General features: G+C 38.2%; 1 protein-coding gene across 1 annotated transcript; it reads right to left on the reverse strand.

Annotated features, from left to right (window-relative positions):
- Nucleotides 1–245: 245 nt before the first annotated feature.
- LOC119658101 lies at nucleotides 246–10778 on the reverse strand. The gene is made up of 3 exons (XM_038065367.1): nucleotides 9862–10778; nucleotides 9260–9770; nucleotides 246–1458 (listed from the first exon to the last, which is right to left on the reverse strand). Exons 1-3 carry the CDS (start codon nucleotides 10776–10778, stop codon nucleotides 856–858), a joined length of 2031 nt encoding a protein of 676 aa, XP_037921295.1. The 3' UTR covers nucleotides 246–855.
- Between the last annotated feature and the right edge of the window lie 15325 nt (nucleotides 10779–26103).

Consider the following 26103-nt stretch of genomic DNA (forward strand, 5'->3'; position numbering starts at 1 on the left):
TTTCAACTCCCCAAACCCCGCTTTCCCCTGGCACAAGGCCTACTCAGATGCAACCAAAAATAATTTAAATGCATTTTTATAAGTATTATTTTGACGAAATACGCAGGAGAATAGCAATTTCTTCAGGCATGAGACAATAACAAGATACACAAATATTCCTTACTGTCAATTCAAATTTATTCAGGAAGTGAATTAACAACATCAGAAAATAAATTCTGTAGGATAATTTAAACGGTGTAAAAAGCATTCCTGACAATATAAAGCAAATTAATTCGATATGTAAATTAGCCAAGCAGACGATTAACATTGTTAATTTTAATGTATTTCTATTAATGTATTACAAATGTGTGCCAACGTAACTATAATAGCTACTTAACTTGATAAAAATATAAATTTGGGGATATTCTGCCTTGAACTATTTTTCGAATAATAAACAGTTAATGACATTTAAACACTTTATCCAATATTCTTATTTTACCAGACGTTGATTCAAACCTTCGGCAACATCAATATGTATACATATGCATATGGTACGACTAATAATGTTGGACGTTTTCCAAAAAAATTTACTTGTGTCCATCTATGCGTGAATTGTGAACTATACACAAAAAGTTAAGGTGAATCAAGGGTAGATTTATATATTTGAAAATGATGTCTATCTTTGATAAAATGCTACTGTAACTTTAGAAACTAGTTTTATTGCCACATATTTTTTGCCTTGTTTTTATAATTTATTTAAAATCTATGAATGGGTTCGCTAAACACATTAAAAACAACTGTTTCTATTTTCCTGATTTAGATAAAAATGGGCGTGAATTGTGACAAGAATAAAAACACGTCGACCAACAAATAAATTTATTTGTTTTTTAAAAATTTATCATATTTTTTCTTATACTTTGTTGGTAAGTTAACTTTTTCCGGCTTTTGAAGTTTATTTCCGGTATTTTGTTTATTTTGTTGCAATTTCTGATCAAAATACTTCCAAAATCTACTTGCGTTTTTTCTCCTTGCCATGTTAAAGACCAAAAGCTCGAAAAGGAAAGTTAGAGAAGCCAAGAATAATAATATTATTGTCATAATAAAGATTCCATATAGCTCAGCAAATGTTAATGGTTTGGGTCCCAAATTAGTAATTTTCTTTAATTCCTCTTTTAAGTTCATCGTATGGTCTAGCTCCGATTTCCACTTAGATATGAGTCCTGCTTCTGTTATTAATCTGATATTACGATTGAATTTATCCAAAAGATGAAAACTTTTTACCGAGACCATTGACACTAGATAGGAATAGATATTTTCAAGAACTGGGAAACAATAAATATTTTCTCGCTGGATCCTAGGGTTATAACGAACATGCTCTCGGGATGCTGCGACTGCTCGCTTCTCATCCTGGCTCAAAGAAATCAGGCATTCTTCGATATTGCGACAACTTTCCAGATTAGAACGAACGTACTGTTGAACCTGAAGATAATATGTAAATTTATGTTTATTTATTATTACTTTGACCAAATAAGCTAAAATTTTCGTATTTCTGTTATAAGAAAACATGTCGCAAATCATCAATGTCAGGCGACTCAGAATCTACTCTCGCAGACCAATCTCTAGAAAAATATCAATGTGCATAAAATTAATGAACCGTATCGCAATTTTGAAGGTGGTACGTGGATGAGAAATCCTTATTTTTCGAAACCCATGCAGCCAAGATATATTTATAACTGAATACTAGTGTGCTAAGAGAGTTATTCAAATTACCCGGTACGTCTCGATACGTAACCCATATGTCGACGAAGTTCTGCATTAGTTATTTTATCAGACCAAAAAACCTCGATGGCATCACGCAGTTATAAGTTGATTAACCCTTGAAGCATATCATAGCAGAACAGAGGAATAGATTCAGCTTAATGTTAGTATTGAAAGTGCTATATTTACCGATTTTAAAGACAACAGTGAAGGCGGATCTAGCACTATCTGTGAGTCGAATGATATCAATATGGGTGTCACTATCAGCAGAAACAACGTCACCCAAGTGTACAAATTATTCCACGCTCATAATGTTTCGTACACTAATAAAGGTAAAGGTAATGCCCTGTGAAACTGCAAACTTTAAGTTTGTTGGGATTTATCTTCAGTCCCAACCACTTAATCTCCTTTTCCAAATCTAAGAAAGGCGAAAGTTCAAAACTCAATGAGAGAGCTACCAGATGACATCTGGTCAATGAAAGTGTCTTAAAAAAGATAGCATAATTCATCAAAACTATCAATGTCCTCCTGACATGAGACACCACTTTGAACTGTAGGTTGCTCCAAGAACCCACCTTGATCTAACATGTGACAACAGTTAGTCGTACACAGGGCACCTCAGATACATTCCTTTTTAACGTAACAGAAAGCTTTTCCAAATTCGATAAAAAGCAATTGAAATAGGGATCTGAACTTGGCTCAGTGTTCTGTGATGACCCACCTTTAAGTTAATGGTTCAGGTTTAGTTAGGGAGATCTCGTTTTCACTCGCTCGTCCTAAACCTTTCTCTGAGGTTGAGAAAAAAAGACACAAAAAAAGGTAATAGTTTCGACCGCCTGATACACCCTTGTCGAAAAAAATATTGAACCAACAGAAGCTGTTTCGCCACAAAGAATGAACCTTTTCCAGACGAAGGCAGATGAAAATTAGTTCTTAGTATCACCTAAAACACGACACCATGAAAACAAACCAAATAAAGGGGAAAAGACCAAATCACGGCCAGATGCCCTTCTCTTTAAACCAAACAATGAGCGGTCTTTGGCGGAAATTCTCCAAGAAATGCCACCGCCAAGCGCGAAACAGATAATGTAACCGCACTAATCGCCGCACCAGCTAAACACACAGTACAAGCTGAAAATAGTAATACTATTGCAGTTGCCCTTTCCAGAGGATGAATCCTCGCAGTCCATCTATACAAGCGCATAATGATGAGCTCGAAAACAGGTTTTCAGAGACTTGCTGCAAATTGGAGCCGGGTGGTATGTTTTACACAAGCTATTTGCAAGAAAAAATAAAAGGAGAAACGGAGAAGGATACTTCAATGCAAAGATCTTAAACAAGTCTATCCAACGTGGAACTACTGCGGACAATAAGGACAACGGAAGCAGATTCATAGAATTCGATTTCAGCGGAAACATGACAATCTCTTCCTCTTCTATCCAAGCAATGAAGCTCCAAAACAAATAACTGTCATTGGATTATTATCTACGTATTGAACGATAACTTCAATAGGCATAATTTAAGATCCGCCTACAAATTGACGAAAGGAGAGGCAGCATAATTTCAGTTCAAAACGATACTTTGCAAGGAGATGGAAATTCTATGGAGCAGATAAAAAATCGGTGGGTTTAATGTTTCGAAGACATACTCAATGTCATAAACAAGCTTCTATTCCAACATCTACACTCGAAGAAGTCAAAGATACATTAAAAACATCGGGAAACAAAAACGCGCCTTGTCTGGATGGAATACCTGCGTAGCTGCTAAAAGCAAGGAGTATAACGAGAGGATCAAGCTTTATGCCTTCATAAACCCTTTTTGGTCTGACGAAACTATCCCAGAACATTAACGCAAAAGTGTAATCTACTCTGTTTATAAAAACTATAACAAACTAAAGCGCGGACTATACTTCAAAATTTTTGTTGAGTTCAAAAGTATACGACAGTATGAATCGCTTGGTACTGTAAAAAATTCTGAGTTCCTGTGAAACTGGTTAGATTCATCAGAATGACAATATAGACATGAAACCAACCGTCAAGATATTTCGGTACAAACTTCGACTTCGAAAGGCTGGCCTATTTAAGAAAGATTCCAGTGGATATGAATGGGAAATCACTTTATAAGTCATCCCCGATAGTGGCCTATGTGGATGAAGGAGGTCGTGGTGAAGCTGAGCAAAATAGACTAATAAAAGAACAAAGAGAAGATGAAAATTATATCACAAGAAGAAGCTGGACGGTTCAGGTACGAAAGATTTTGTATATTTCTTAGTACGTAGCACGTGAATATATATATTATATTTCGGGTGATATGATATGATAAGACTATGAAGTCTTGAATTTTCAAAGAAGCAACAACTTTGACGTATTATAGCTTTGTTAGTAATAGCGAGATTTCTATCGAACTTGGTAAGATTATGCTCTATATTATAGCCTACATCACTGCAAAACTTTGTATTGCTAGGACGAACTTAAGAGGGTTTTGCAGCCAATTACTAAAAATTATACTAATATACTATTATTAACTTTATTTGAACAGATATCTGTATGAAAGGTATTTCGGAGCCGCGTGCAGTGCGGAGCAGGCGTCGTATAAGGGCAGGCTCCTGAGTTTTTTCAGATCTTTCGGTTGAGTAGTTTCTGAGAATGGTCCCCTTAAAGAAATAACCGCTTTCAACCCCCCGCACTCTCCACCTTTCTAACAAAAGTCAAAACTAAGACCGGCTTCGAAAAGTAGTAACCGAGACTTTTAATTTGATACCCCACATGACTATACTTAATGAAAAAAAATTCACACCCCCTTTTGCATGTATCGGGAATCCCCCCTTCCCTTAAATTGGACGCGTGAGCGTTCACAGTTCCCACCTCTCTACCAAATTTGGTGTCAATTGCTATAACCGTCTCAGAAAAGAATGCGTGCGACAGACAATCAGACAGACAGACAGTAAACCGATTTTAACAAGGTTTTGTTTTACATAAAACCTTAAAAAGTGGCACTAAATGAGTACAACTTCGCTTAAGTCGATACTTTTGTGTATTTATGCACAACTTCCACAAAAGACACCAACGAAATAAACGATATGCATACCCGGATCATGTTTACCAACAAAATCATACTTCTATCAAGAAAAGAACATCCATATTAAGACTCGAAGTTCCGATAGACAGGCAATGTAGAGCGTATAGATGCCAGAAAACCTTTCAGGCGCCTACTTACTGTAAAAGCGAGTCGGAAGGAAAATGACCACCGCTGCTTAGTTTTTGACATTGTTGGATGAAGTCGCTGGACCGAAAAGAATGGAGACAAGGAGAGACCACTGGCCAAGGATCGACATCGGACTGTAACGCCATGAAGAAGAACAACATCGCGCAGTCATTCGACAAGGTTTGCCACAAAGACTTCAGGTATGAAATTTTTCGTCGATTTTTTATTTAAGAATATTTGAGTAGAAGATGACCCCATTAATACATAGCTCGTAATATATGTATATTGAAAATACCCGATATTCAATTGGATGTGATACTGACTTTTCACCTCTTAGGGAGTAGTTATTTAACGTGAAAAAGGCAACTTTGACCTACAATAAATTCGCTAATAATCGTAGGATTCCCACCAAACTTCCAGTATGATGCTTCATACTAGAACCTATATTACTGTTTTGTTTTGTTGGGGATTTTTCGAGAATGAGTCCTCCAAATATCATAATTGACCCTCTCTAACCCCTTTTAAGTTCAACGTGTAATTCACCGCATGTGTAGGAACTGTTAACCCACATATTAATCTTTCTTCTAAATTTCGTTTCAATAGGTGTAACCGTTTTTGAGGAAAGTACATCTGACAGACAAACAGACCGCTTCCTCTCGGGACGGCTAGCCATTTCTTTTTTTCTAATTAAAAGAACAACGTTTAAATTTTAACTGGATCAATACGAAGTAACAGCAGAATAATTGCTGCTAAAAATGAAATGAGTACGTTCATCAACGTGATAACGTGCACCATGATTAAAGATCAAGTGCGTTCTATCAAGGCAACGTATTTCAAAGCTAAAAAGGACACGAAAGTACGTGGAGAAGGAATAGCGCCGATCAAAAAGCTCTTTGGAAAAGAAACCTTTCAATGCGATAAGAATACTTGGGAAATTCATAATAAATGGAAATTCGCAATAAAAGAGGTCCAAATGAAGAAGTGCAACCTCCCCAACGAACAGCAAAAAGGAAAAAGGAGAAACCGATATCATCGTAACCTAGAAAATTACGGGACGCTTCTCTGGCCATGCAGAAAAGCCAATATCCGCACCGCAGACTCCACTTGAACGAAGGTAGAATCTAAAAAAGGGATTGCAAAAGAGTACCTCATCACAACGAAAACCAGCGAGCTGACGTACACGGAAATCTTACGCAAGGTCAGCAAATGCCTCCCTGACTGATCAGAGTGGAAATGTCACACGGATAAGGCGGACATAGAAAGGCGGCCTGGTGGTAGAGCTTAAAGTTGCTGAAGATGAAGATAAAGACCTACGGAATAAAATCGAAGTCTAGGTGAAATCTCACGGTGTTTCTAGCGATTAAACAAGTGGTTCCCAAAATATCGTAAGATGCAAGGTTAATAAATATTACTAACAAAAACAAAAGGCAAGTCATAATTATTTTAAAAAAAAGTGTAACTAAACGAAGCTGCGACGATCAAAATGAGGATTCATTGGTAATCGAGTACAAGGACCTGGATTAAGTCACCAAGATCTATAAAGCCTTGCAGCAGCAGTTAGGCTGAGCGAGGCTAATATAATACAACTTAGGAAGGCATATGGTGAAATACAGATAGCGTCGATAAATCTTCCTATCGAAGCAGTGAATAAGGGTATTGCAGCAGCCAAAATAAGGATACGTGAAAAAAATCTTATAGATAAATGCTTTAAATGCTGGCAGTTTGACCACATAACGAAAGCTTGCACTAACTGGCACGGTTGATCCAATCTGTGCCGCAAATGTGGGGAACAAGACCATTTTGCAAAGGACTACAATGGACAGCCCAAAAGCATGTTCTTTATGGAAATAAAAAATAGCGACAGCGCCTACATTACAGGAACCAGTGAATGCCCAATGTTCAAAAAGGCGTTCATAAATAGGTTTAAAAGAAATTTATGCAACTAAATCTGAATCACTGCCGAGCGGCCCAAGACCTACTTTCCCAAAGCGTGTTCAAAAGCAATGTCGATAAAGCCATCTTGTCCGCATAATACGAGAATCTGCATTGCGGAATATGGATAATCGAGAAAAACAGGCGAGCTAAAGATGATGCAAAAAAACATCCAAAGGATGGGGTCACACATGCTAAGATAGAAGTGATATATATCTATAGCTATTACGCAGCACCGAGCCTCAAAATAGAGGGATTCACGTCATCGCCGTTGAAGCAAGCCGCTACAATCTCAAAGTAATAGCCGGCGGCCCAATTTCTGGTGGAATTCAGAATTCGAGGAACATCGAAAAAAAGTTAAATGCTCCCAGGACAGAAGAAACCGACTTGAGTTCGAGGAGCTGAACGTACAATACAAAAATGCGAGGAAACAATTTCAAGTAGCTATCACGAAGAGCAACTGAACATTTCAAGCGGATGTATGCCGAAGCTGACTCTAATCCATGTGGTGTTCGCATCCAGATCAGGAATATAGTAAACACTGTGTTGTTCCCAGAAGATATGAACTATACGAATCTTCTTGCAGTACTTGTAAACCCCGATGAAGGTCCTGTAGATTAGGAGGTCCTGTAGATTAGGAAGTCTTAGATGCAACAAAGAGATTCATTGAAAATAAGACCCCCAGATAGAATCTTTAATATTATCTTGAAAGTGGCCGCCAGAAAGCGCAAAGTATGTTTCCGAACGCTTTCGCGGCATGCCTTAAAGAAGAAGAAGTCCCCGGGAAACGGATTCTACAAAAGCTGATACTCATTCCGAAGTCAGGTAAACCATTGGGTGACCCCTCCTCATATAAACCGGTATGCCTTGTCAATACCATTAGCAAACTATTTGAACGAGTAATATACAACAGACTACTTGCTATTGCGGAAAAGGATAATTTCGTAAGCCCAAATCAACGGTCGACGCAATCAACATGATGACTAGTTGGACCCACGCTGCAAATCCGGATGGCAAATGCTGCTCAGTACTAACACTAGATGCAGAAAATGCATTCAACACTGCAAAATGGCCCCGGAAAGACTGTGCTTCGACTCACACGATTGACTGAAAATATTCCCAATAACTTACGGAGTGCCGCAGGGTTCCATGCTCGGTCCCTTGCTGTGATTAATTATGTATGATGGAGTGTTGACGCTACGCCTTCCAAAAACAAATTAAACTGCAGAAAACTAGGGATGACATATCGGCTAAGTGCACTCAGGGTTTGCAGTGGTTATCGAACACCATCAGGACAAGCAGCATATATACTAGCAGGAATGCTCCCCATAAACATCTTGGCGAATAAAGGCCGGCTTCTCTGCGGCAAAACATATGCAGCAGGGGAATCTGGTGTATTTCGACAGTAGCTGGCACTGCGAGAATCTCTCGCAGAATGCAAAAGAGATGGGATGAACACATTCCGGACATTCGAAAATGGATTAAACCAAGCCACGGAGAATTAAACTATGAGTTAACGCAGTTCTTAAGTGGCTATAGACCGCAGACAAGTCGCTTTAAGGATGACCAAGGAAACAACCTAGGTTTGGTGGTGGGTAACTTTGCGTATCTCGGAGTAAATAAAGCGAAGGATGTTAATGAAAAGGACGAAGTTCAGCCACTAATAATGATGGCCAACAAATCACGGCTAATGAAAAGTAAAAGGGAGCACAGGAAAAATAAGCTACGAATTTATAAGAGCATAATACGACCTGTGCTACTGTACGGCTGTGAAGCGTGGACTCTAACACAGACGTTAGAGAAGTCCATGGATACATTCGAACATAAAATTCTACGTCGAATATTCGGACCAGTAAAAGATGTAGCTAACTGGCTAATTAGAAACAGCCATGAGTTGTACCAGGTCTATGACGAATCAACAACATCGATGGTGGTAAAACTACGAATACCTAACAGGGTATTAAAAGGTACACCCGAGGAACGTCGCCCAATGGGAGAACCACGCTAACAGTGGGAAGACTCAGCGGAAGAAGCCAGTACAAAACTACGGAAATTGTCCAACTGGAGGACGCAATCCAAGGTTCGAGATGGCTGGAGGAAGTCTATTGTGGAGGCCAAGGGCCAATTTTGCCCCCCGTGTCATTGAAGAAGAAGAAGAAGCAGTCCCTCGTTACATTGAATGGAATGCCTATCCGTCAAGTCAATAACGTCGAATACCTCGAGATGCATCTCAAGTGACGCTGTGCATAGTAGTATTCTGTGGGAATGCTATTTAGACCTTGTTTATAAAATCTGAAAATTTATTCCGATATATAGAAGAAAGGTTTGATACAAAAAGAACTGCGCTTGAACTAAACATCGAATCCTTTTCTCATTTTTTACTTACCGAATCATTTTTATCCATGTTCCTACCAACTTCATATCCTCCAAACACTCTCATTTTCAAGTTCATTAGTTGTTCTGTTTTACTAATCTGAGGTTCTGAAGATGGTCTCGTGAGAGTCGTAATTAACAGCGACTGATACATGATATTAAGAATCATCCCAAAGACAATAAAACCAATCATAACAAAGCGAAATGGCAGCGTATAATTAGTTATTAGTAGCGGTTGATTCAAGACTATCGAAATCGCAGAAAGAACGCTCTCGATAAATTTATGCCTCCTCACAATGGACAGTTGAAATCCAAATATGAACGAAGTAGCAATGAGTAGAAATATGAAAACAGATAACCAGGTAGTGCCATCGAACATTTCCCATATCTTCATCCATGCTAGGGAAGTACCTGCTCTAGCAACACACCACGTTAAATCGTCCTGATAGTATGGGATTGTAGTTGAAAGATAATCTGCGAGAGCGGGGTCTTCATCAATTCCGCCAATCATAAAGTCAAATACCCTGAAATTATATTTATAATTTTTGACAATAGTACTCATATGGTGCATAGTTAGGACAGTAATGTAATTATTTTTAATAGAACATAACATACCCCTTGACAATTTCCTCATGTACTTCATAAATGGTGCCATTTTGTGGGGCAATGTACAGAAACATATTCAAGCGTTCAGTTATTGTCCTCACAATATTTACATCGATTCCAGCACTAAAGTCATTTTCTTTAGAATCATAAAACGCGTATGGTTCCCACATGCGAGCAGATACCATTAACGGGCAACTATGAAGATCATTCGGCAGCTTATTTTCATAGTGATTAAACACTTCCCATTGAGCTATATTTTCCAATTCCACATTCAAGTCAATTTCAGGATCATATTCACAAACATCCACAATACTTATATCCAACACTTGATCCGCACAGTTTTCGCCATCATAAGGAAAAAGAGTGGCTACTTCAATACGACTAGAATTACTTTGTAGTGACACAATGTATGCGTTGAGAACATGGTTTTGCAACAGCAATATAATTAAATTCCTTCTATTTGATTCCAGTTCAATTAAATCCATTGCGTTGGCCATAAGAATCACCACTTGAGCCATTGGATTCCAAGTTGACAAAGTCTTCCACTTTCCTATAATTTCGAGAATATCTTCGGACTTATCAATTATTGTGAAATAGTTCTTTGCTTTCTCGACGGATTCATAATTATGTTCTGGACTCTGATCTTTAATCATAACAGTCCAAGCGTAACTATTTTCTCTGTTTAAAATTGTCAATAATTTCTGTTGTAATATAGGGTCATCTCCATTCAAACTCACTAAAACCATGGACCCGCCTATTGGTTGGCCCGTGTTGAAATATTTATTGCAAATTTCTTGAATACAAGGAATAGATTTTAGTATCAGATCATCGAAGTCTGTAGTTGCTATTAAATCAAATCCACTCTCGCATACAGAAAAAACTATAGCACTTAGAAAAAGACAGATCCGCAAAATATTAAGACACATTCTGATGCTTTGAAAAGTAACGAAAACCCCAGGCTGGCTCCTACTGGAACTGTCCAAATCCAGTCGTGTTTTTATATAAAACAACTTATTCCTTAGGGAAAACCAGCGACCAGAAAACAAATAATGATTCCTTTCTAGTTACTCGCATCAAATCTATTAAAAGTCCATTAGACGCACAATGGTGCGCTTAATAATATTTGAAGTTCTTCTGAATCAGATAACTCAGCAAAATATGTAAGACAATTACCTTCTGGAAAGTATTTTCTTCTTTGGATAAACATTTAGTGAGAGCTAACTTGGATAATTTGTATCTATTTTAAACTGAACGCCTAAACATAGGCAATATCGGGGATTATTTAAATTATTTGTATACCTACGCATATAAGAAATTTATTCCATGGCATTTCAAATTAGATAAAGGATAAGATATAGATACGTAAAACGCTGCAAGGTTATAAATTTGATTAATTTATCAACACTGAAAACATTTATGCATGGATTTGCATTTTGGGAAGCACAAACTAACGTAAATATTTTATGGTAGAAATTTCATCAATTAGATAATAGAAATAAGATGCTATTAATATACATATGTATACATCACAATAGCACATTGACTTTTATACTAAACAGTAGTGACAAAAATACACGTATATGCGAATGATGTGACTTCCGATTGAATGTGCCGATAAGTAAGGAGGTGCGCTGGAACATGAATCTTTACAATTACATTAATTGCATTATAAAATATTTATGAAATGTGATTAGAATTGGCTTCACGCTTCGTCATTTTACTATGTACACCACAGCACCTGTAGTTGACATTGTAAGTTCTATTAATTAATTATAATTCAATTCTAAAGCAAGCACTTTAAGGGAATTGAAGGACAACAAATTGATAAAATCCGCTAGCGCGCATGTTCCTATATTCCGGGTTCAAGATGATCTCTTCTTCTGTACTTGCTGGCATCAATATTAAAAAGTACCTTACTGGCTGATATTAAGCCCTAAAATATAGGTGCTTGTCAAACTAAGCAAAATCGATAACAAAATTCAACTTGGGAATTGTTTCTGGTGGATTCGTACCAGCTTTAGCAAGACGACCCTTTCTAAAAGGATATCATTTGGAGCTTTCTAAATTCTATCCCAGAATTACCATGGTATGGCGCGACCATATGCGAGCGATTGATGGAAGAGCACATCTCAATTTGCAGCGATAGTCAACCTGCACTGAAGGGATGAAGTAGTCCTTTGATCACCTCGAAGATCGTACAAGAATGTAGAAAACGGTTGAACTCTGTTCATAGATACTTTGGAACTATTCTGGATACCCGTCATTGTAGTGTAGAGGGAAATGAGATCTCAGATGCTTTTGCAAAAGGCAAGGCAGTTGACAGAGCTTAAATGCTGCTTTACATACCAAAGTGTTCCTGTAAGACCCAAGCAAACATTCTATTAAGTTTATGCTATCGAAAAGCAGGAAGACTTGCAGAAATGTCCACAAGGAATTCTGATTGGATATAATTCACTAGCTGCGCATATGTTCAGAATAAGAATTCTACAAGATGATAAATGCCGATCCTGTAATAACTCCATTGCAGATTATGCCATACAATGGGACCCAGTGTCCCACGATGACAGATTAGTAGATTGTCGTAGAAACACAATGGATGCGGAGTGCAAATGTCACGGCGGAAGTTGAAGCAGGTTGCCCCACATAGGAACCCTATATATATACTGAATTCACCTAATTTGACTCCCCCGATTTCTTTCTGTTAGATTGAATAAAAAAAACCGCTACGGATTACACGTTTCGACGCCAAAAGGAAGTAATAGAAAAATCAAAGAAGGCGTACCACATGTAATTTTGACGACGCAATGGTTGGGGGGTAGAGCTCTAGCCTCTCATTCTTATTGCCCTAGGTTCGAATACCAGTCTCCATGGATGTTTGCATTCGACTCCTGTATATCTCCCTGCGCGTTCTATGAGTTGGGGCTCATGAACACAGTCAAAGTTTTCCGTGTTAGTCGTAAGAAGCGCCTAAAAGTGGTAGAGATTAGTGGGTAAGCAACCTGTAAATTTTGAAACCTGCTACCGAAACGTCACCAACGCCTTGGATAGGGACTGGCTTTTGTGCTTTTATACTTTGGAAAGCCAAGTGGTAGCAGATGCGAATCCGGTGACGGATGTTTCCTGACGGCCAGGCTCTCTTGACCTGGGAGATACTTCTGATAGACTTCCTACTGCAAGATTCTGGTTTAGGTTAAGGAGCATTGCAATTATACAATGGTATGCCCCAAAGGAGGCTTCTGATGTAGTGAAGAAGGATGCTGTCTATGAGGAATTAAACGTAGTTCAAGGGAAGCTTCTCAAGTGTGACATTATGGTCATGATAGGTGATCTGAATGCCAAGGTGAGTTCTAACAACGCCTTGCTCAGAAATGTGATGGGTAAAAAACGATTTTCGCGATTGTGGATTTCTGCAGCTTCCACCGGGCTTGCCATAAGGTCAGTTGGGTTTCATCGTCCGTGAAATGCCTAGAATCTGTTGGTCGCTACCGTTCGTTTGCGTGTTGCGTCCGCCGGAGGATTGAAAAGCTGCAATCATCCAAGTTTAACCGCTTACATGGCACAGCTGTCGTTCGGCAGTCGCAGAGCTATCTTGCTGATTGGTCGACAGATATACTGAGTAACTCGCCTGAGAATATCGGTGAGCATTAGGCTGCAAACAAAAATACTCTTTTCCCAGCTGCTCCCAAGGTTGTTGGCCACGTCCTGAAAGGGCATCATAAGATCTGGCTGACTGCGTAGTCGTCGAGGCGAATCGATGAACGAAAGGAGTTGAAGGCTTATTGACTGCTGTAAGTGATGATGGGCGTGACGAGCTCGAACTCCGATACCGAGTGACATCTCGGGAAGTTCAGCATAGTGTGCGCCATTGCAACGGTAATTTGATATTGTTCTGGTCAGGGAAGCGGAAGATGCTGCAGAAAGCAATGATTTCAAAAGTGTATACTGCAACACGAAAGAGTTTGCATACGGTCGCAAATCTTTCAATGATCTTGTGAAGGACATCAGCGGTCAACTTCTCATCCACGCTGGTGAGCAACTAACGAGGTGGAAAGGAAAAAACACTTCACCATGGTTCTTAATCGTATTACATTCGGTGAGATTCATCCACATGAAATGGCTAGTCACCGTAACGTCCGGTTATGGACTATTCCTTCAAGCAGAAGACAAATCAGTTCGGTCATTAATGCACTCAAATGAAGTAAAGCCACTATGGTTGACGGTCTCCTCACATAGTTATTTATCGTTACACCTACAGTCACCGCGGATTTGCTACCTTTACTAGTTCAGAAATCTTGGGATTCCGAGACCTTGCCCAGAAGGTGGAAGAAAGAGATAGCCGTTAAAATTCCAAAGAAGGGCATTCATTTTGAATGCAACAATTCGAGGGTAATCTACGCCTCCCTGCCATTGCAAATATAATTGCTAAAATAATTCTGCAACGCATCAAGGAACATCTCGAAAGCGTAATCGACAGAAAATAGGTTGGTTTCTACTCTGGATCCTTCTGCATTAACCACATCAACACCCTACGGTACATTTTTGAGCAGGACGCGGAGACTTGATTTTCGCTTCACCTGCTCTTCATTGATTTCGAGAAAGCTTTAGATTGGGTGAACAGCGAGTGTATCTGGCGTGCTCTATGCAAGACGGCATTCCGCTTGGCGTAGAACAGTAGGAAAGTAGTGCGGGGATTTCAAGAAATCATGGATGGACCTGCAGCACATTTGAAGAAACCACGAACGATGGCGCGTGGGTGTGGTTGACACTTTATACCTTCACCACCCGCTGCTTTGAGCTTAGCACTTGAAGCACAGTCTCAGTGAAATTGTTAAAGGAGAAGGGAGTAAGCAATCCCAATCCCCATTGCCTAAATTATAAACTAATTAAAACATAACTGTAAGAAATAGAGAAGATTGGAGAAGCGACCGTGAAACGGCCTTATTGAAGTAAAAGCTTAAAAGAGAAGGATAAAATTTATATCCCAGCAGATACGAATATATGGTTGGACACCCCTAGTTTGAAGTGTGCAGACTTTTACTACAGAACTCGTCTGGCAACCCCTAAACAGCTTAGAGACTTTAGCATTAAAATTTGCTCCGAAATGGATGGCATCCTAATCACGGAGACAACTTCCTTTTTAAGATTTTGTGTAAAACCTATGTATCACATGTAATTTATGCTGAAACGGTTGTGCCTATCACACGCTCATTGTAGAAATCGATCTTCGTCCTTAGGCAGCCTCATCACAAACGTGAAAATTTTTCAAAATAAATAAATAGTCACGACGTTGTAAGTTGTTAACTCTCAAATTTTCCATCCCCGTTAGTTGCCCTTTACAAATAATAGGGAATATTGCTAAATCGGTAATACAAATGCGAATTAGTATTTCGGTAGGATACCAGCTATCCAGTATTGATAATGAATTCAATTTCTGCATTTCGGTTCTATGTCGTAACTATAGCACAAATTTAAAGCAACTATAATGGAATCACTAAACCTGATTTTATTTCGGCAGAATCTTGTTTTCTAACTAGTATGAGGTACTTACTTCCTTAGAATTTTGTCTGAATATTGCAAGTGAACACTCTGTAAACTATGACGGAATCCTAAAAAAACAAACTGGACAAAGTTCAATAAACTTCTTGGAAACAAAATGGAGCTCCCTGGGCCCTGGTCAAGCTGGACTCTCTTAGAAAACCAGATGGAACTTTCACAAGCCAAAGAGTTGTGTCTCCACAGACTCTCTTGGAAGTACACCAACTGACAGAACAGGTCTCAGAAGTGGGAGAAAGAGAATTGGCGGTTTCTGAAGACTTTTCAACACGAAGGTGTTGCAAAGGGAATTGGGGCACTGCGAAAGCGGGTGTTACCAATGAAAAGACTGCTGCTATACTACCCTTTGAACACTTCAAAACATCTGGCATGGAAGGTATCTATGCAGCGATGCAAAAGGAGCGTATAGAGTACCTCGAGCAACTTAAGAAAATGCTTTTCCCGGATATCTTGCTCTGGGCTACGTGCCTTTCTCTAAGCAGAAGGTTAAGGTAGTCTTCATACCTAAGCCCGGGAAAAATGATTATTCAAATCCAAAGAACTTCAGATAAGATCATTTTCTCTGGAGTGTCTGGAGAGACTGGTTAAACGTCATATTCGCGAGAAGGCGCTAAGGTCACACCCACTAAATGAAAAACAACAAACTTACTAGCGTGGAAAGTCCTGTGACGTATTCGTGGACATTGAAGGGGCGTTTGGCTGTGCGCCTTTCCAAAAGCTTTGTGATATCGATGGAGAGCATGGTGTTGATGAAACTTTAACTAAGTGGCTGTATGCTGTGCTGAAGTGGGTGTTGACCGCTACCTAACAACGAGGCTGCCCTCAAGGAGGTGTGTTATGTCCATTTCTGTAGAGTATGTTAATCGACTCACTACTATGCGAACTGCAAAATCTGTCGATACACACTCAAATTTATACGGATGACATGGTACGTTGTAGTTGTTGGTCGGTACAGCTCGAAATGCATTACTGTTGATTCAGAGCAATGCAATGAGAGTAGCTCATAGACTAATTCAATTAGATCTATCGGGAAACAATGGACTTAGGGGGCACAGAGCATTAGGATGAGCTAAAAAATGCATGCCAGAATATATTGACGTCTTCTACACCGATGGCTCAAAAACACAACAGGGTGTTAGAGTGGAAGTCTTCCTCTTAATTAAAAACGAGATGTGAGCTTTTCCCTTGAAGTGTATGTGATGCTAAAGACGGCAGCCTGGGTGATTGACAAGCTGGTGAAGGGGAGGCGCATCGCAACCTGTAGCGATAGTCAAGCTGCATTGAGACAATTGATTATTTCAAAAATCATTTAGGAGTGTAGAAACCCATTGAACTCTGTTTGTAGATAGATTCAATAGGATGGAACTACTCTTGGTAGATTCAATAGGGTGAAGCTACTCTAGGTACCCAATCATTGTGGTGCAGAGGCAAATGAAATATCGGATGCTTTAGCAAAAGATGGTTCAATGTCCCCCATACACGCACCTGAACCAGCAATTGGAGTATCAGTAGCAATGGGTAATGTTGCTATCAAAAACTGGGAACAAGCTTCCCATAACGGCAGGTGGCACAGCCTTAATGCAGCTAAACATACCAAACTTTTCCTGTCAGAACAAAACAAACATACTGCAAAGTTTATCCTGTCGAAAAGCAGGAAGACTTGCAGCAGTATTGTGAGCATTCTAACTGGCCATAATTCACTAGCTGGGCATATGTTCAGGATAGGAATTCTCCAAGGTTTATATATCCTGCGATATATAAACGAATCCGAGATATTAAGTTAGACGGGGAAATCGAATACACTGGGTCACTAGGGTCTGAGTGCTCAAAGACGAATTAACACCAACTTTCACTTTTCGACGAGTAGTGCGACACCATGTCGACCGTGGAAATCCTAATTTCGAACGTAACCATAACGAGTTATACCTAGCGCAAAATCTTCATCTCAATAACCGTGAAGTTGCGTTTAATGGCTGTCCTATGTTGGAACGAAGACGCATAGACACAAACGACACTTAGGCAGGTTTGGATTTAAGTCGTTCTGGCACTGATATATGAAGCAATTTAAGGGATTTTATCGGTTTGGAGCCCGAGAAAAAGTTTCTTCAAGAATTTGCTCTCGGTAATGTACCAAAATATAATCTACAAGCAGTATACTAACCGATTAAACAACTCTTCAGGAGTAAGAAACAATTCTTTTTATTGACAATGTTTTTTTCGAAATGATGGATGAAGATTCTCTGCGGCAAGTAGAGAACTCCCTTGGTCACCACCTGGAAGCATAAAGTTAGTTGCATAAGCGACAGGAGCTTAGCAAGTAAAGTACATACGATTATTATTTTTATAATCAATTTCGCAGAATAACAAGACTAAGAAAATAAATTCATAATTTTTTGTTAACTTCACTCTGCTATCCCAACACCATACTGTTCCCCTTCTATCCAACCTGCCTATCTTCCTCCTCCAGCTCTTTTATGGCCAATGTAATTCTACGAGTCATAAGTGTGTGCTTAGATGATGTTTAGCTGATGGATGATGTTTTCTTCTTAGGAGTTGCTCCAGACAAATTATGATAGTTTTAAGAATATTTCTGGGTTGCTTTTGCACGTGGCATACGACAAACGCCTCCTCTAGATTAAGTAAAGAAATATAGAAAGGGTGATGTTTCCAAAGGGTGATTCATTATGACTTTGTTTAGAGTAGAGTCTTTTTACAGATAGCGCGTTACCCGCGTCATTCTGTCATGTTACAATATCTTCAATTTGTTCAACTTTTCTACGAAAATCCGTATACAGCTGAAAGCGTTTTTCATCTATTTAGAGGTATTTATGGTGCACTTCATCGGCACCCTTGTGGCTCAACAGATACGTTAGTAAAGAAGGTTGCATATTTGGACTGATGAACAACCCAAAGAGTTTCAAAAGCTACCACTACACTTTAATGTGGTTTATGAACCGGTGGAATCGTAGGTCCATATTTCAAATCGGCTATACAGAATGTAATTGTCAATGGGGATCACTATCGAGTCATGATACCTGATTGTTTACTCTCTGAAATTAAAGCCCATAAGCTTAATAAGTTTTGATAGCGCTACTTTCCATACAGAGTGAGAAACGATGAATTTATTGGAAATTCATTGTGGTGGCCACGTGATTTCACGTTTTACATGGGTAAATTGACCAGTAAATCGTGCGACATCACTCCTTCCGAACTTTTTTTGGGATTATTTGAAGACTCTGAAGACAATGGACAAATGGTACCATCAACAAACATGGACGGAACAGTATGTGCAATCATCGGGTTAAGAATCATAAGTTGCCAGGAGCCAATGGAGTACAAGCAAACTGGTTAAATATGGAAGCGACCAATTACTCCAAGCGGTTCATAAAATTATGCTCAAGGTGTGGGATAGCAAATCAATTCCTGATAACTGACAACAAGACATTTTCTGCCTGATATCAGGAAATGCAGCACATATAGAGGTATCACGTTTCTAAGCACATTCTATAAGATATTCTCTGCTACCTCTCTAGGTCGAATAGCCCTATACGCCCAGAATATCATCGGCCCATACCACTCCATACAACTCAACGGCAAATCAAATTTTTTCCCTGCAGCAAGCGATGGAAAAACTATTTTGATATCACCACCAGTTGCATCATCTTTTCATAGATTTCAAGGTCGCATACAATAGCATAGCCAAGGTAAAACTGTACATTATAAGGGAATTCGATATCCCGCACTTGAGGCAGTGGAATTTGCATCATGACTGAATGTGAGATACCAGCCGACTCAGCCATGAATGAATACCTGAGCCGCATCATATAATCATCTAACTATATTGGTTCCTAATATGTCGTTACGAACTTGGAGTGCTCTACTTCAACCTGAATAACAAACGAAGCTGTTGAGAACCTACAGCACAGGATGGTCTGCGAAAGGAATTGATGAGCAAGCATTTATGAAGGTATATTTGGACCAGAACACTATACCAGCCACAAGGGGAGAGCAGGCAACTCATCAATGCCGAGACATATACTGTCTCCAGTAAAAGGCTTAACTGCTGGTGGATCTTCGGTCGGTATGTCATTGCTCCAGACGAGCGGGCCAGAAAGTCACGGGCGGAACTAACTCGGGGGAGAGATGGGTGCAAAATCTAAAGTAAAGCAGCGTTTCAAAAAGGCAGCTCGAAGAGGGACTGCTTCAAACAACTCTAAGCAAATACAAATATAAACCAATGGTGAAGCGTCTACAAGATTGTAATTCGGAGGTTCCAAACTTCTACAATTTCTTGCATTAAAACGTTCAATGTCAGCATTGTCCTGGCAAGGATAATGCCAAATGTTGGGAGTCCACGATGCACTCTTAGGCTGCTTATAGTAGGTGGTTACCTCTATACTGCTCTGCGCATTGCCAGTATTTGTTCACCTAGTGAATACGTCGTGCTGAAAAACCCCAGTTCTCACCTATCACCAAAACCATTTACACGATTTCTGGTATTGTTCCTAGGTATATTCCCACGTTAGCTTCTTTCCTGAATACTTGATTGTTCGTACCACCTGGATTTTCACCCCCAGTAAAGGAACTTGCCGCCACCCAACCGAATGTTCTTTGTAGACAAAACTAGCTCAATCCTTCTAGTGCTCAACGTGAGTTCAATTTGGAGGCCCCAACTGTACATTAAAGGCAAAGTTACGCTCAAGCGGTCATATACATAATCATCCGCAAGTACTTACGCGAAGATTTCTATGTCCTCCAGCAGCCATAGTAAGATGCCCATTACCAGGAACTGTAGCAACGGTAAGAGAACTCCCTCCCAGCTTCCAAGCACCTGCGTTTCAAGAGATTTTCATCCGACCAAATGTGTTTTTTTTTGTACTTCAGCATGTGAAGAAGAACTACAAGTATCGGAACGATAACTATCCCTCATGAATGTTCTATTGGAAACGTCGTCCTTGTCATAGAAGGCCAAGAAATTGTTAATTTGATCGTTTTGATGTCACAATTACATGTTAGAAGGTCTTTGGTTCTTGTATGAGTTATATAATTATTTTGTAGCAACTGAGCGGACAACTTATTGAGCAATTTTAAATCCTATTTATGTTTTAAATAAAGATGCCCGGAAAAGGAGCGTGAAAGTCGAATGTCCGTAGTAGAACCCGACTCATAGACTGATTTCCAGCATTAAGGTGTACACGCATAGCAAGCATGGAGAGATCAACAATGATCTCACGGAATCTCTTATGGAACATGATGGATACCATAAATACCTGCATAGTTTTAAACTGGACAGTTCACGTAATTGGTCCACTTCGGACGGTACTTCATTGATAACTAGTAGGGTGGACTTAGTTGAGGTTAAAGCTAGGAACAGGCAGTTGAGAATGCAATTGATGCACGAAAGGAGAGGCTTGATCCATCTAAACTACACAACGTAAGAGGAAGATAAGTTAGGGGGTAACAAAACATAAACCCAAGAATCCTTCCCGATGTAAACGTCGTTCATTGTCGATCCTGTTCACAGCCCAGATCCGAAAACCTTCGACCCCAAAGTATTTGCTGGTATCACTAGAGATTTAATGCCGAAGCCACCAAATGCATGAAACCGTGTAACTGGACTGGACTTTGTTAAAGGTGGCAAACGGCCCCGTTTCATCGTCTTCATGCCGCCTGTTCATGTTCGGAAAAAAAATACATATATGATATATGCGTTTATCTGCGCTCAAAATTCCAAGGACCATGTTCGAATGCTTGGTTCGAGTTTCTGCTACCAACGGGACACCAATTTTCACATACGTAATCGCTAACTTCATACTCAACATCGACCTTCGACGGGATTTCCCATGAAGATTTCTTGTAGCCGACGTTTCTAGCTCCATACTTGGAGCAGATTTCTTAACACATTACCAACTCCTTACAGACCTTCAAAACGGTTGTCTTCACTTTTCAACAACTCACCTTACCTGCCAATTAAAGATGGCAAAATGTATAATCCCGGCCATCACAACAATTACGGGAGAAACCCCTTCTCATGATATCCTATATGAGTTTCCAGAAATAACTCCACCGGACGGAACAGGAAAAATGGCATGTCACCGAACTGAACATCATATAGTCATAACGTAAGGACCACCACTTGCAACAGAAGACAAGCGGAGCATCGCAAAAAATAAATTCAATACCATGATCCAGCTGAGATTGGCGCGCCCATCAAATAGTCCGTGAACTGCACCCTTGCATATGATGCTTAAAAATAATAACGAGTGGGGACCATACGGAGATTATCGCGAACTCAACACCCGGACTTCCGCCAACAAGTACCCAGTTCGGCACATCCAAGATTTCACTCAAACGCTCTATGGTAAAACTGTCCTGGTATTAGCATTTAACCAGATCCCGGTACCTGAAAAAGACAGCTGCAAGCTATGGCGTAGTGGACCTTACATCACTCACCCATTCCGAAAAACTGTTTTCAACAGCTTACTTGTCCGATCCAGGAACAAATGCCAACGTTAAACTGATAACACAGAGATATGTTGGCCATTTGCCAAAAACCGACTGAGGAATTGGACGCGTGGTTGCAATAATAGTCAGCGATCAAAGGTACTCGGCATGTGACTGCATCAGTCGGGGTTTTTACACCATCATCATCTAGATTCGAGCACGTTCGTCAGGATCTTATCATCATGCCTTATTGTGAGTTGCAACACTACGAGCGTTTTTTAACCGTCAACTCAAAGCATCAATACGATGTCACAATAGCTGCCGGAAAGAAGCATTGCCTGTCATGCTACTAGGCATTCGCACAGCTTGGAGGGAAGACTTCGGCACAACTGCAGCAGAAATGATCTATGGTCAACCATTGTACCTCCCAAGCAAGTCCAATAATGGACTCAATTCAGGTTTAGGCTAGAAAGAGCGAATGGAGAAGGTAAAGCCATTGACACCCCACAAAGTAACAGGAACATAACGTAAAAGTATTCCCACCGTAGATAATATCACAAAGTTCAATTATTGTGAATCAGTCAAAGGTATATTGGCTTATTATGCCTACGTACAATTTTGAAAAACATATATTTATCATTCAGAGTGACAAATATAAACTGATCACAGTTCCTTTAATAAAATTGCTAAAAAAAAAAATAAAAAAATTACTCATTTCAAACAGACTGCTGTTGCCTGTTTTAATTTAGAAGAACATCAGCTAATCAACGCCCATTTTCAGCACGTGTAACGCACATTTGATGTTTTGTCACTTTTGTTCTGAAGGTGGGAAGAACAATCACGCTGGGAAAGTCATTTGGAACTAACATTCATTTCCTCTGAATTGTAGCCCCATGTTCCTTATAAACAATAACCATTAGAATTTTTAGCAATTTTCTGATAAAAATCACAGATTTCAATGTCAATATAATTCAAAGATAGTTCTTCATTATGATATATCAATCATACCACATTATTGATATAATACACAGCTGAATTTACACATATTCTATTCGTTTCGAGAATATATTTTTGTATAGGAAAAGCTTCCTTTTAGATTTTTAACCTATTTATTTATTGAAATCTAAAATTGTCCAATTTATAACCATTTGTAAAAATCATATTTTCTACTCTACCAGAAAATATGTAGGGTACATTTGCCTTCCGGGTATATAAACATTGCGTGGAAATTTCTCTTTCATTTCATTTTTCACAAATATAAATTTATCTGATTCTAGTTTTGTGCCACACGAGCGCTGTTGAATGATAATAAATTCATCTCTATGATCGTAACTTCTTGGAACTAATTCTATAAAATTTGACTTCGTATTTGAATTTGAAAATGAAATGTAGAATAGACTTTAAATGAAAGCAGAAAATTTATGTTCTCAAATAAGTATTTGTTGTGTCTTGTATAGAAAGTTGTTTATCCGCTATATTTCTTTTTTCTGGCATATTTATATATTTTAGACCTAAATTGTGTCTTTCATTCATTTCCCTGTCAAAAACCTAATACCCTATTCTTGTCTATTAATGTCCTCCAATATTAAAGAAATGAAAGTTTAAATAAGCTTGTGAATAAATGCAAGGAGCCCAAAATATTCCAGGTTTGTTCAAGCTCCGAAATCTTTAAAATAATAAAAACAAGCAATGAAGGCTGCGCCCTTGATATATGTATCTATGTATATTTGTAAAATGTGTTAACTAGAATATTGTATAAACAACTATTAAAAAAAAGAATATATCAATAAAGTAACGGAAGAGCACAAATAAAAAAAATATAATAATTTCTTTCTTCTAAATTTAAAAGTAAACGCAACGGGAGTAAATCTTTAGGCTAACATTTTTATTACCGCATAAACTGAAGTAGAAAATTTCTACTTTACTTGGATGAAGTATGCGAAAGAGAATCGAAATTTACAATAGTAGATATTAGAAGTAGAAGTTACAAACCTTATTAAAAACTAGAAAAAAACTTACCCATATTGATTAAATTCTTTCCGAAAAGAAAAACCATTTTTTATAAATATCAATGACTTTATTTGAGACTCAAATTTATGTAATATAGACAGCATCAAATTATATGTAATTATTAACTAATAGTTCCTAAGCCAACCAATAATAACCTTGATTTTTCCGAATTTTTATTTGAATTCATATAAATTGATTCTCAAATCACCTCAATTAAATAAACAAGTTTGCAAAAGACATACTACATCATCTTAGTGCTGTTCTATATCGTAATCATTCATCATCATCCCACACTGAAGAAAATCTCTTATTGAAGATCAAAAATATAACACTACGAGGGACAAGAAATACTTTCAAAAATAGATGTCCACGTGCGTTATCAACAAATTGTGATTATCTAAATATATTTATATGGATATTCAATTGAAATACGACTTTCTCCCTCGTTATGAAATATACAGATACCAATATCTGAGCTCATCTTATAAATTTTTTTAAAAAGCTTTAAATGAAACAAGTTTAAAGGTGAAGAAATCGGCATGCGAATAAAAGGAAATTGGAAACTCAAAGTTGTACTTTATTAAACATATAAATAGAATGAAATAAGCGAAGATTCATTAGATATTTCATTTAATTCTACTACAGATTCATCTAATTAGTAACAAAAATAACCAATTGAAATGGAAGCAACCAGAAGCATTTCAAATTCCTAAAATCAGATGAGAACAAGGAAAAACCTGCTTAGGGAAAAGAAAACGATCTAAATTTCGGAAATTTCGTTCGATAGGAGAAATGATTTTCCTGGTTTTATTATAAGTTTCTGCACTATATATATTATCATGACCTACAAACAAATTGTCATTTTAGTAAATAGGTCAAGAGATATTTGAACAGATAAGCTCCTACGTCTTTTGACTATTCTAGCTGAATATAAATTCAGATGATTCAGAGATATTTAGAAAAAAATCCTACCTTATATTAAATAATTGACAACACTAATCGACTCTTCAGCACAAATTGTATAATTACGAAGGGAAATTGCAAATTGAAATTAAATGTAGAACTATTTTAAGAGATTCAGTTCCGGATTGATGTCAGTACACCAAAATGGGTAGTTGATAGACGACACACCTCAACACACCTCACCTCCCACACTCCTACTTGTTTACGGCCATTATGAACTAAACAAACTGAAATCCTTACGTCCAGCTATGATTTGAAAACAATCTTGAATTTTTATCCACTGACCATTCAAACTGATGAGATATTTTACCACCAATGGAGAAAATATTTTCACGACACCTGAACACCAATTGTAATAATATACGTATGTGTAAAGGTATACGCACACCTACACGATTTTGATTACTCAAAATGAAGGAGAAACTCAAAATAAATTTTTGGGTAATACCGAATATAAATATAACACGGGAGATACGTGAATTATCGCTATAATGTTAATAAAATGTTATTTACTTGTATTAAGCACTAGAACATGTTTGAGCATTCTATATATGGACAGCTATATATGGACAGCGATCGGGACACGTTAAGAGGCACATTTCAATATTCCCGTTAATGTGAAAAAAATAGAAATTGCAGTATTGAGAAGGAAATATTCTCCTAAATATGTTCAAGTATCGAATCATAGACTACACTTAATGTTCTTGGATAATATTGCTCACTTCTTCTCAGTACCCTCATATGTATATTTCTATTCACCCAAAGAAAACCAACAAAAATAAGGAACTGAATAAAATGCAAATCTATTACGCCGAGTTTATACTAATTTTCAAAATTATTACGAATATTTACCAAATAACACAATTAGTTGAAATAAAAAGCTAAAAGGTTTCCAAAATTCAAAAAGGTTGATCAGAATCGCAAAACTTATAAAAATTATTTGGAAGACACGATGTTCGCGGGCTTACAGACAGTCTGAAAATGCTTACCAAACAGCCAAAGTGTAACTACTCGCGATGATGAGACACTACATATAATAATAATTTTGAGAGAGATCTACAAACATATGTAAATATCGTATCATTAGCTAACAACACAGTTTTTTTCGTGAGGCAAACAAAAAAAAACCGACTTTCTTAACAATACCTAAAAATATAAAAATATCTTCGCGCCTTATACTCGTATCTTTTGAATTTAATATTGTAAACAATTGCCTCGTTTTCGTTCGGATATTCAGATCAGTATTTATTTCACCTCTACACTGACGGAAACTAACCAACA

This window comes from Hermetia illucens, chromosome 5 (genome assembly GCF_905115235.1).
Source record: "Hermetia illucens chromosome 5, iHerIll2.2.curated.20191125, whole genome shotgun sequence".
NCBI classification, from domain to species: Eukaryota; Metazoa; Arthropoda; class Insecta; order Diptera; family Stratiomyidae; genus Hermetia; species Hermetia illucens.

Bases quoted from the DNA above. Each gene is read 5' to 3' on its own strand.
- LOC119658101 (XM_038065367.1), bottom strand. From the start codon at position 10,778: ATGTGTCTTAATATTTTGCGGATCTGTCTTTTTCTAAGTGCTATAGTT. The intron at 9,771-9,861 runs GTATGTTATGTT...ATATAATTTCAG, and splicing joins CATGAGGAAATTGTCAAGGG to GGTATTTGACTTTATGATTG. The intron at 1,459-9,259 runs GTAAGTAAAAAA...TATTATCTTCAG, and splicing joins ACATGGATAAAAATGATTCG to GTTCAACAGTACGTTCGTTC.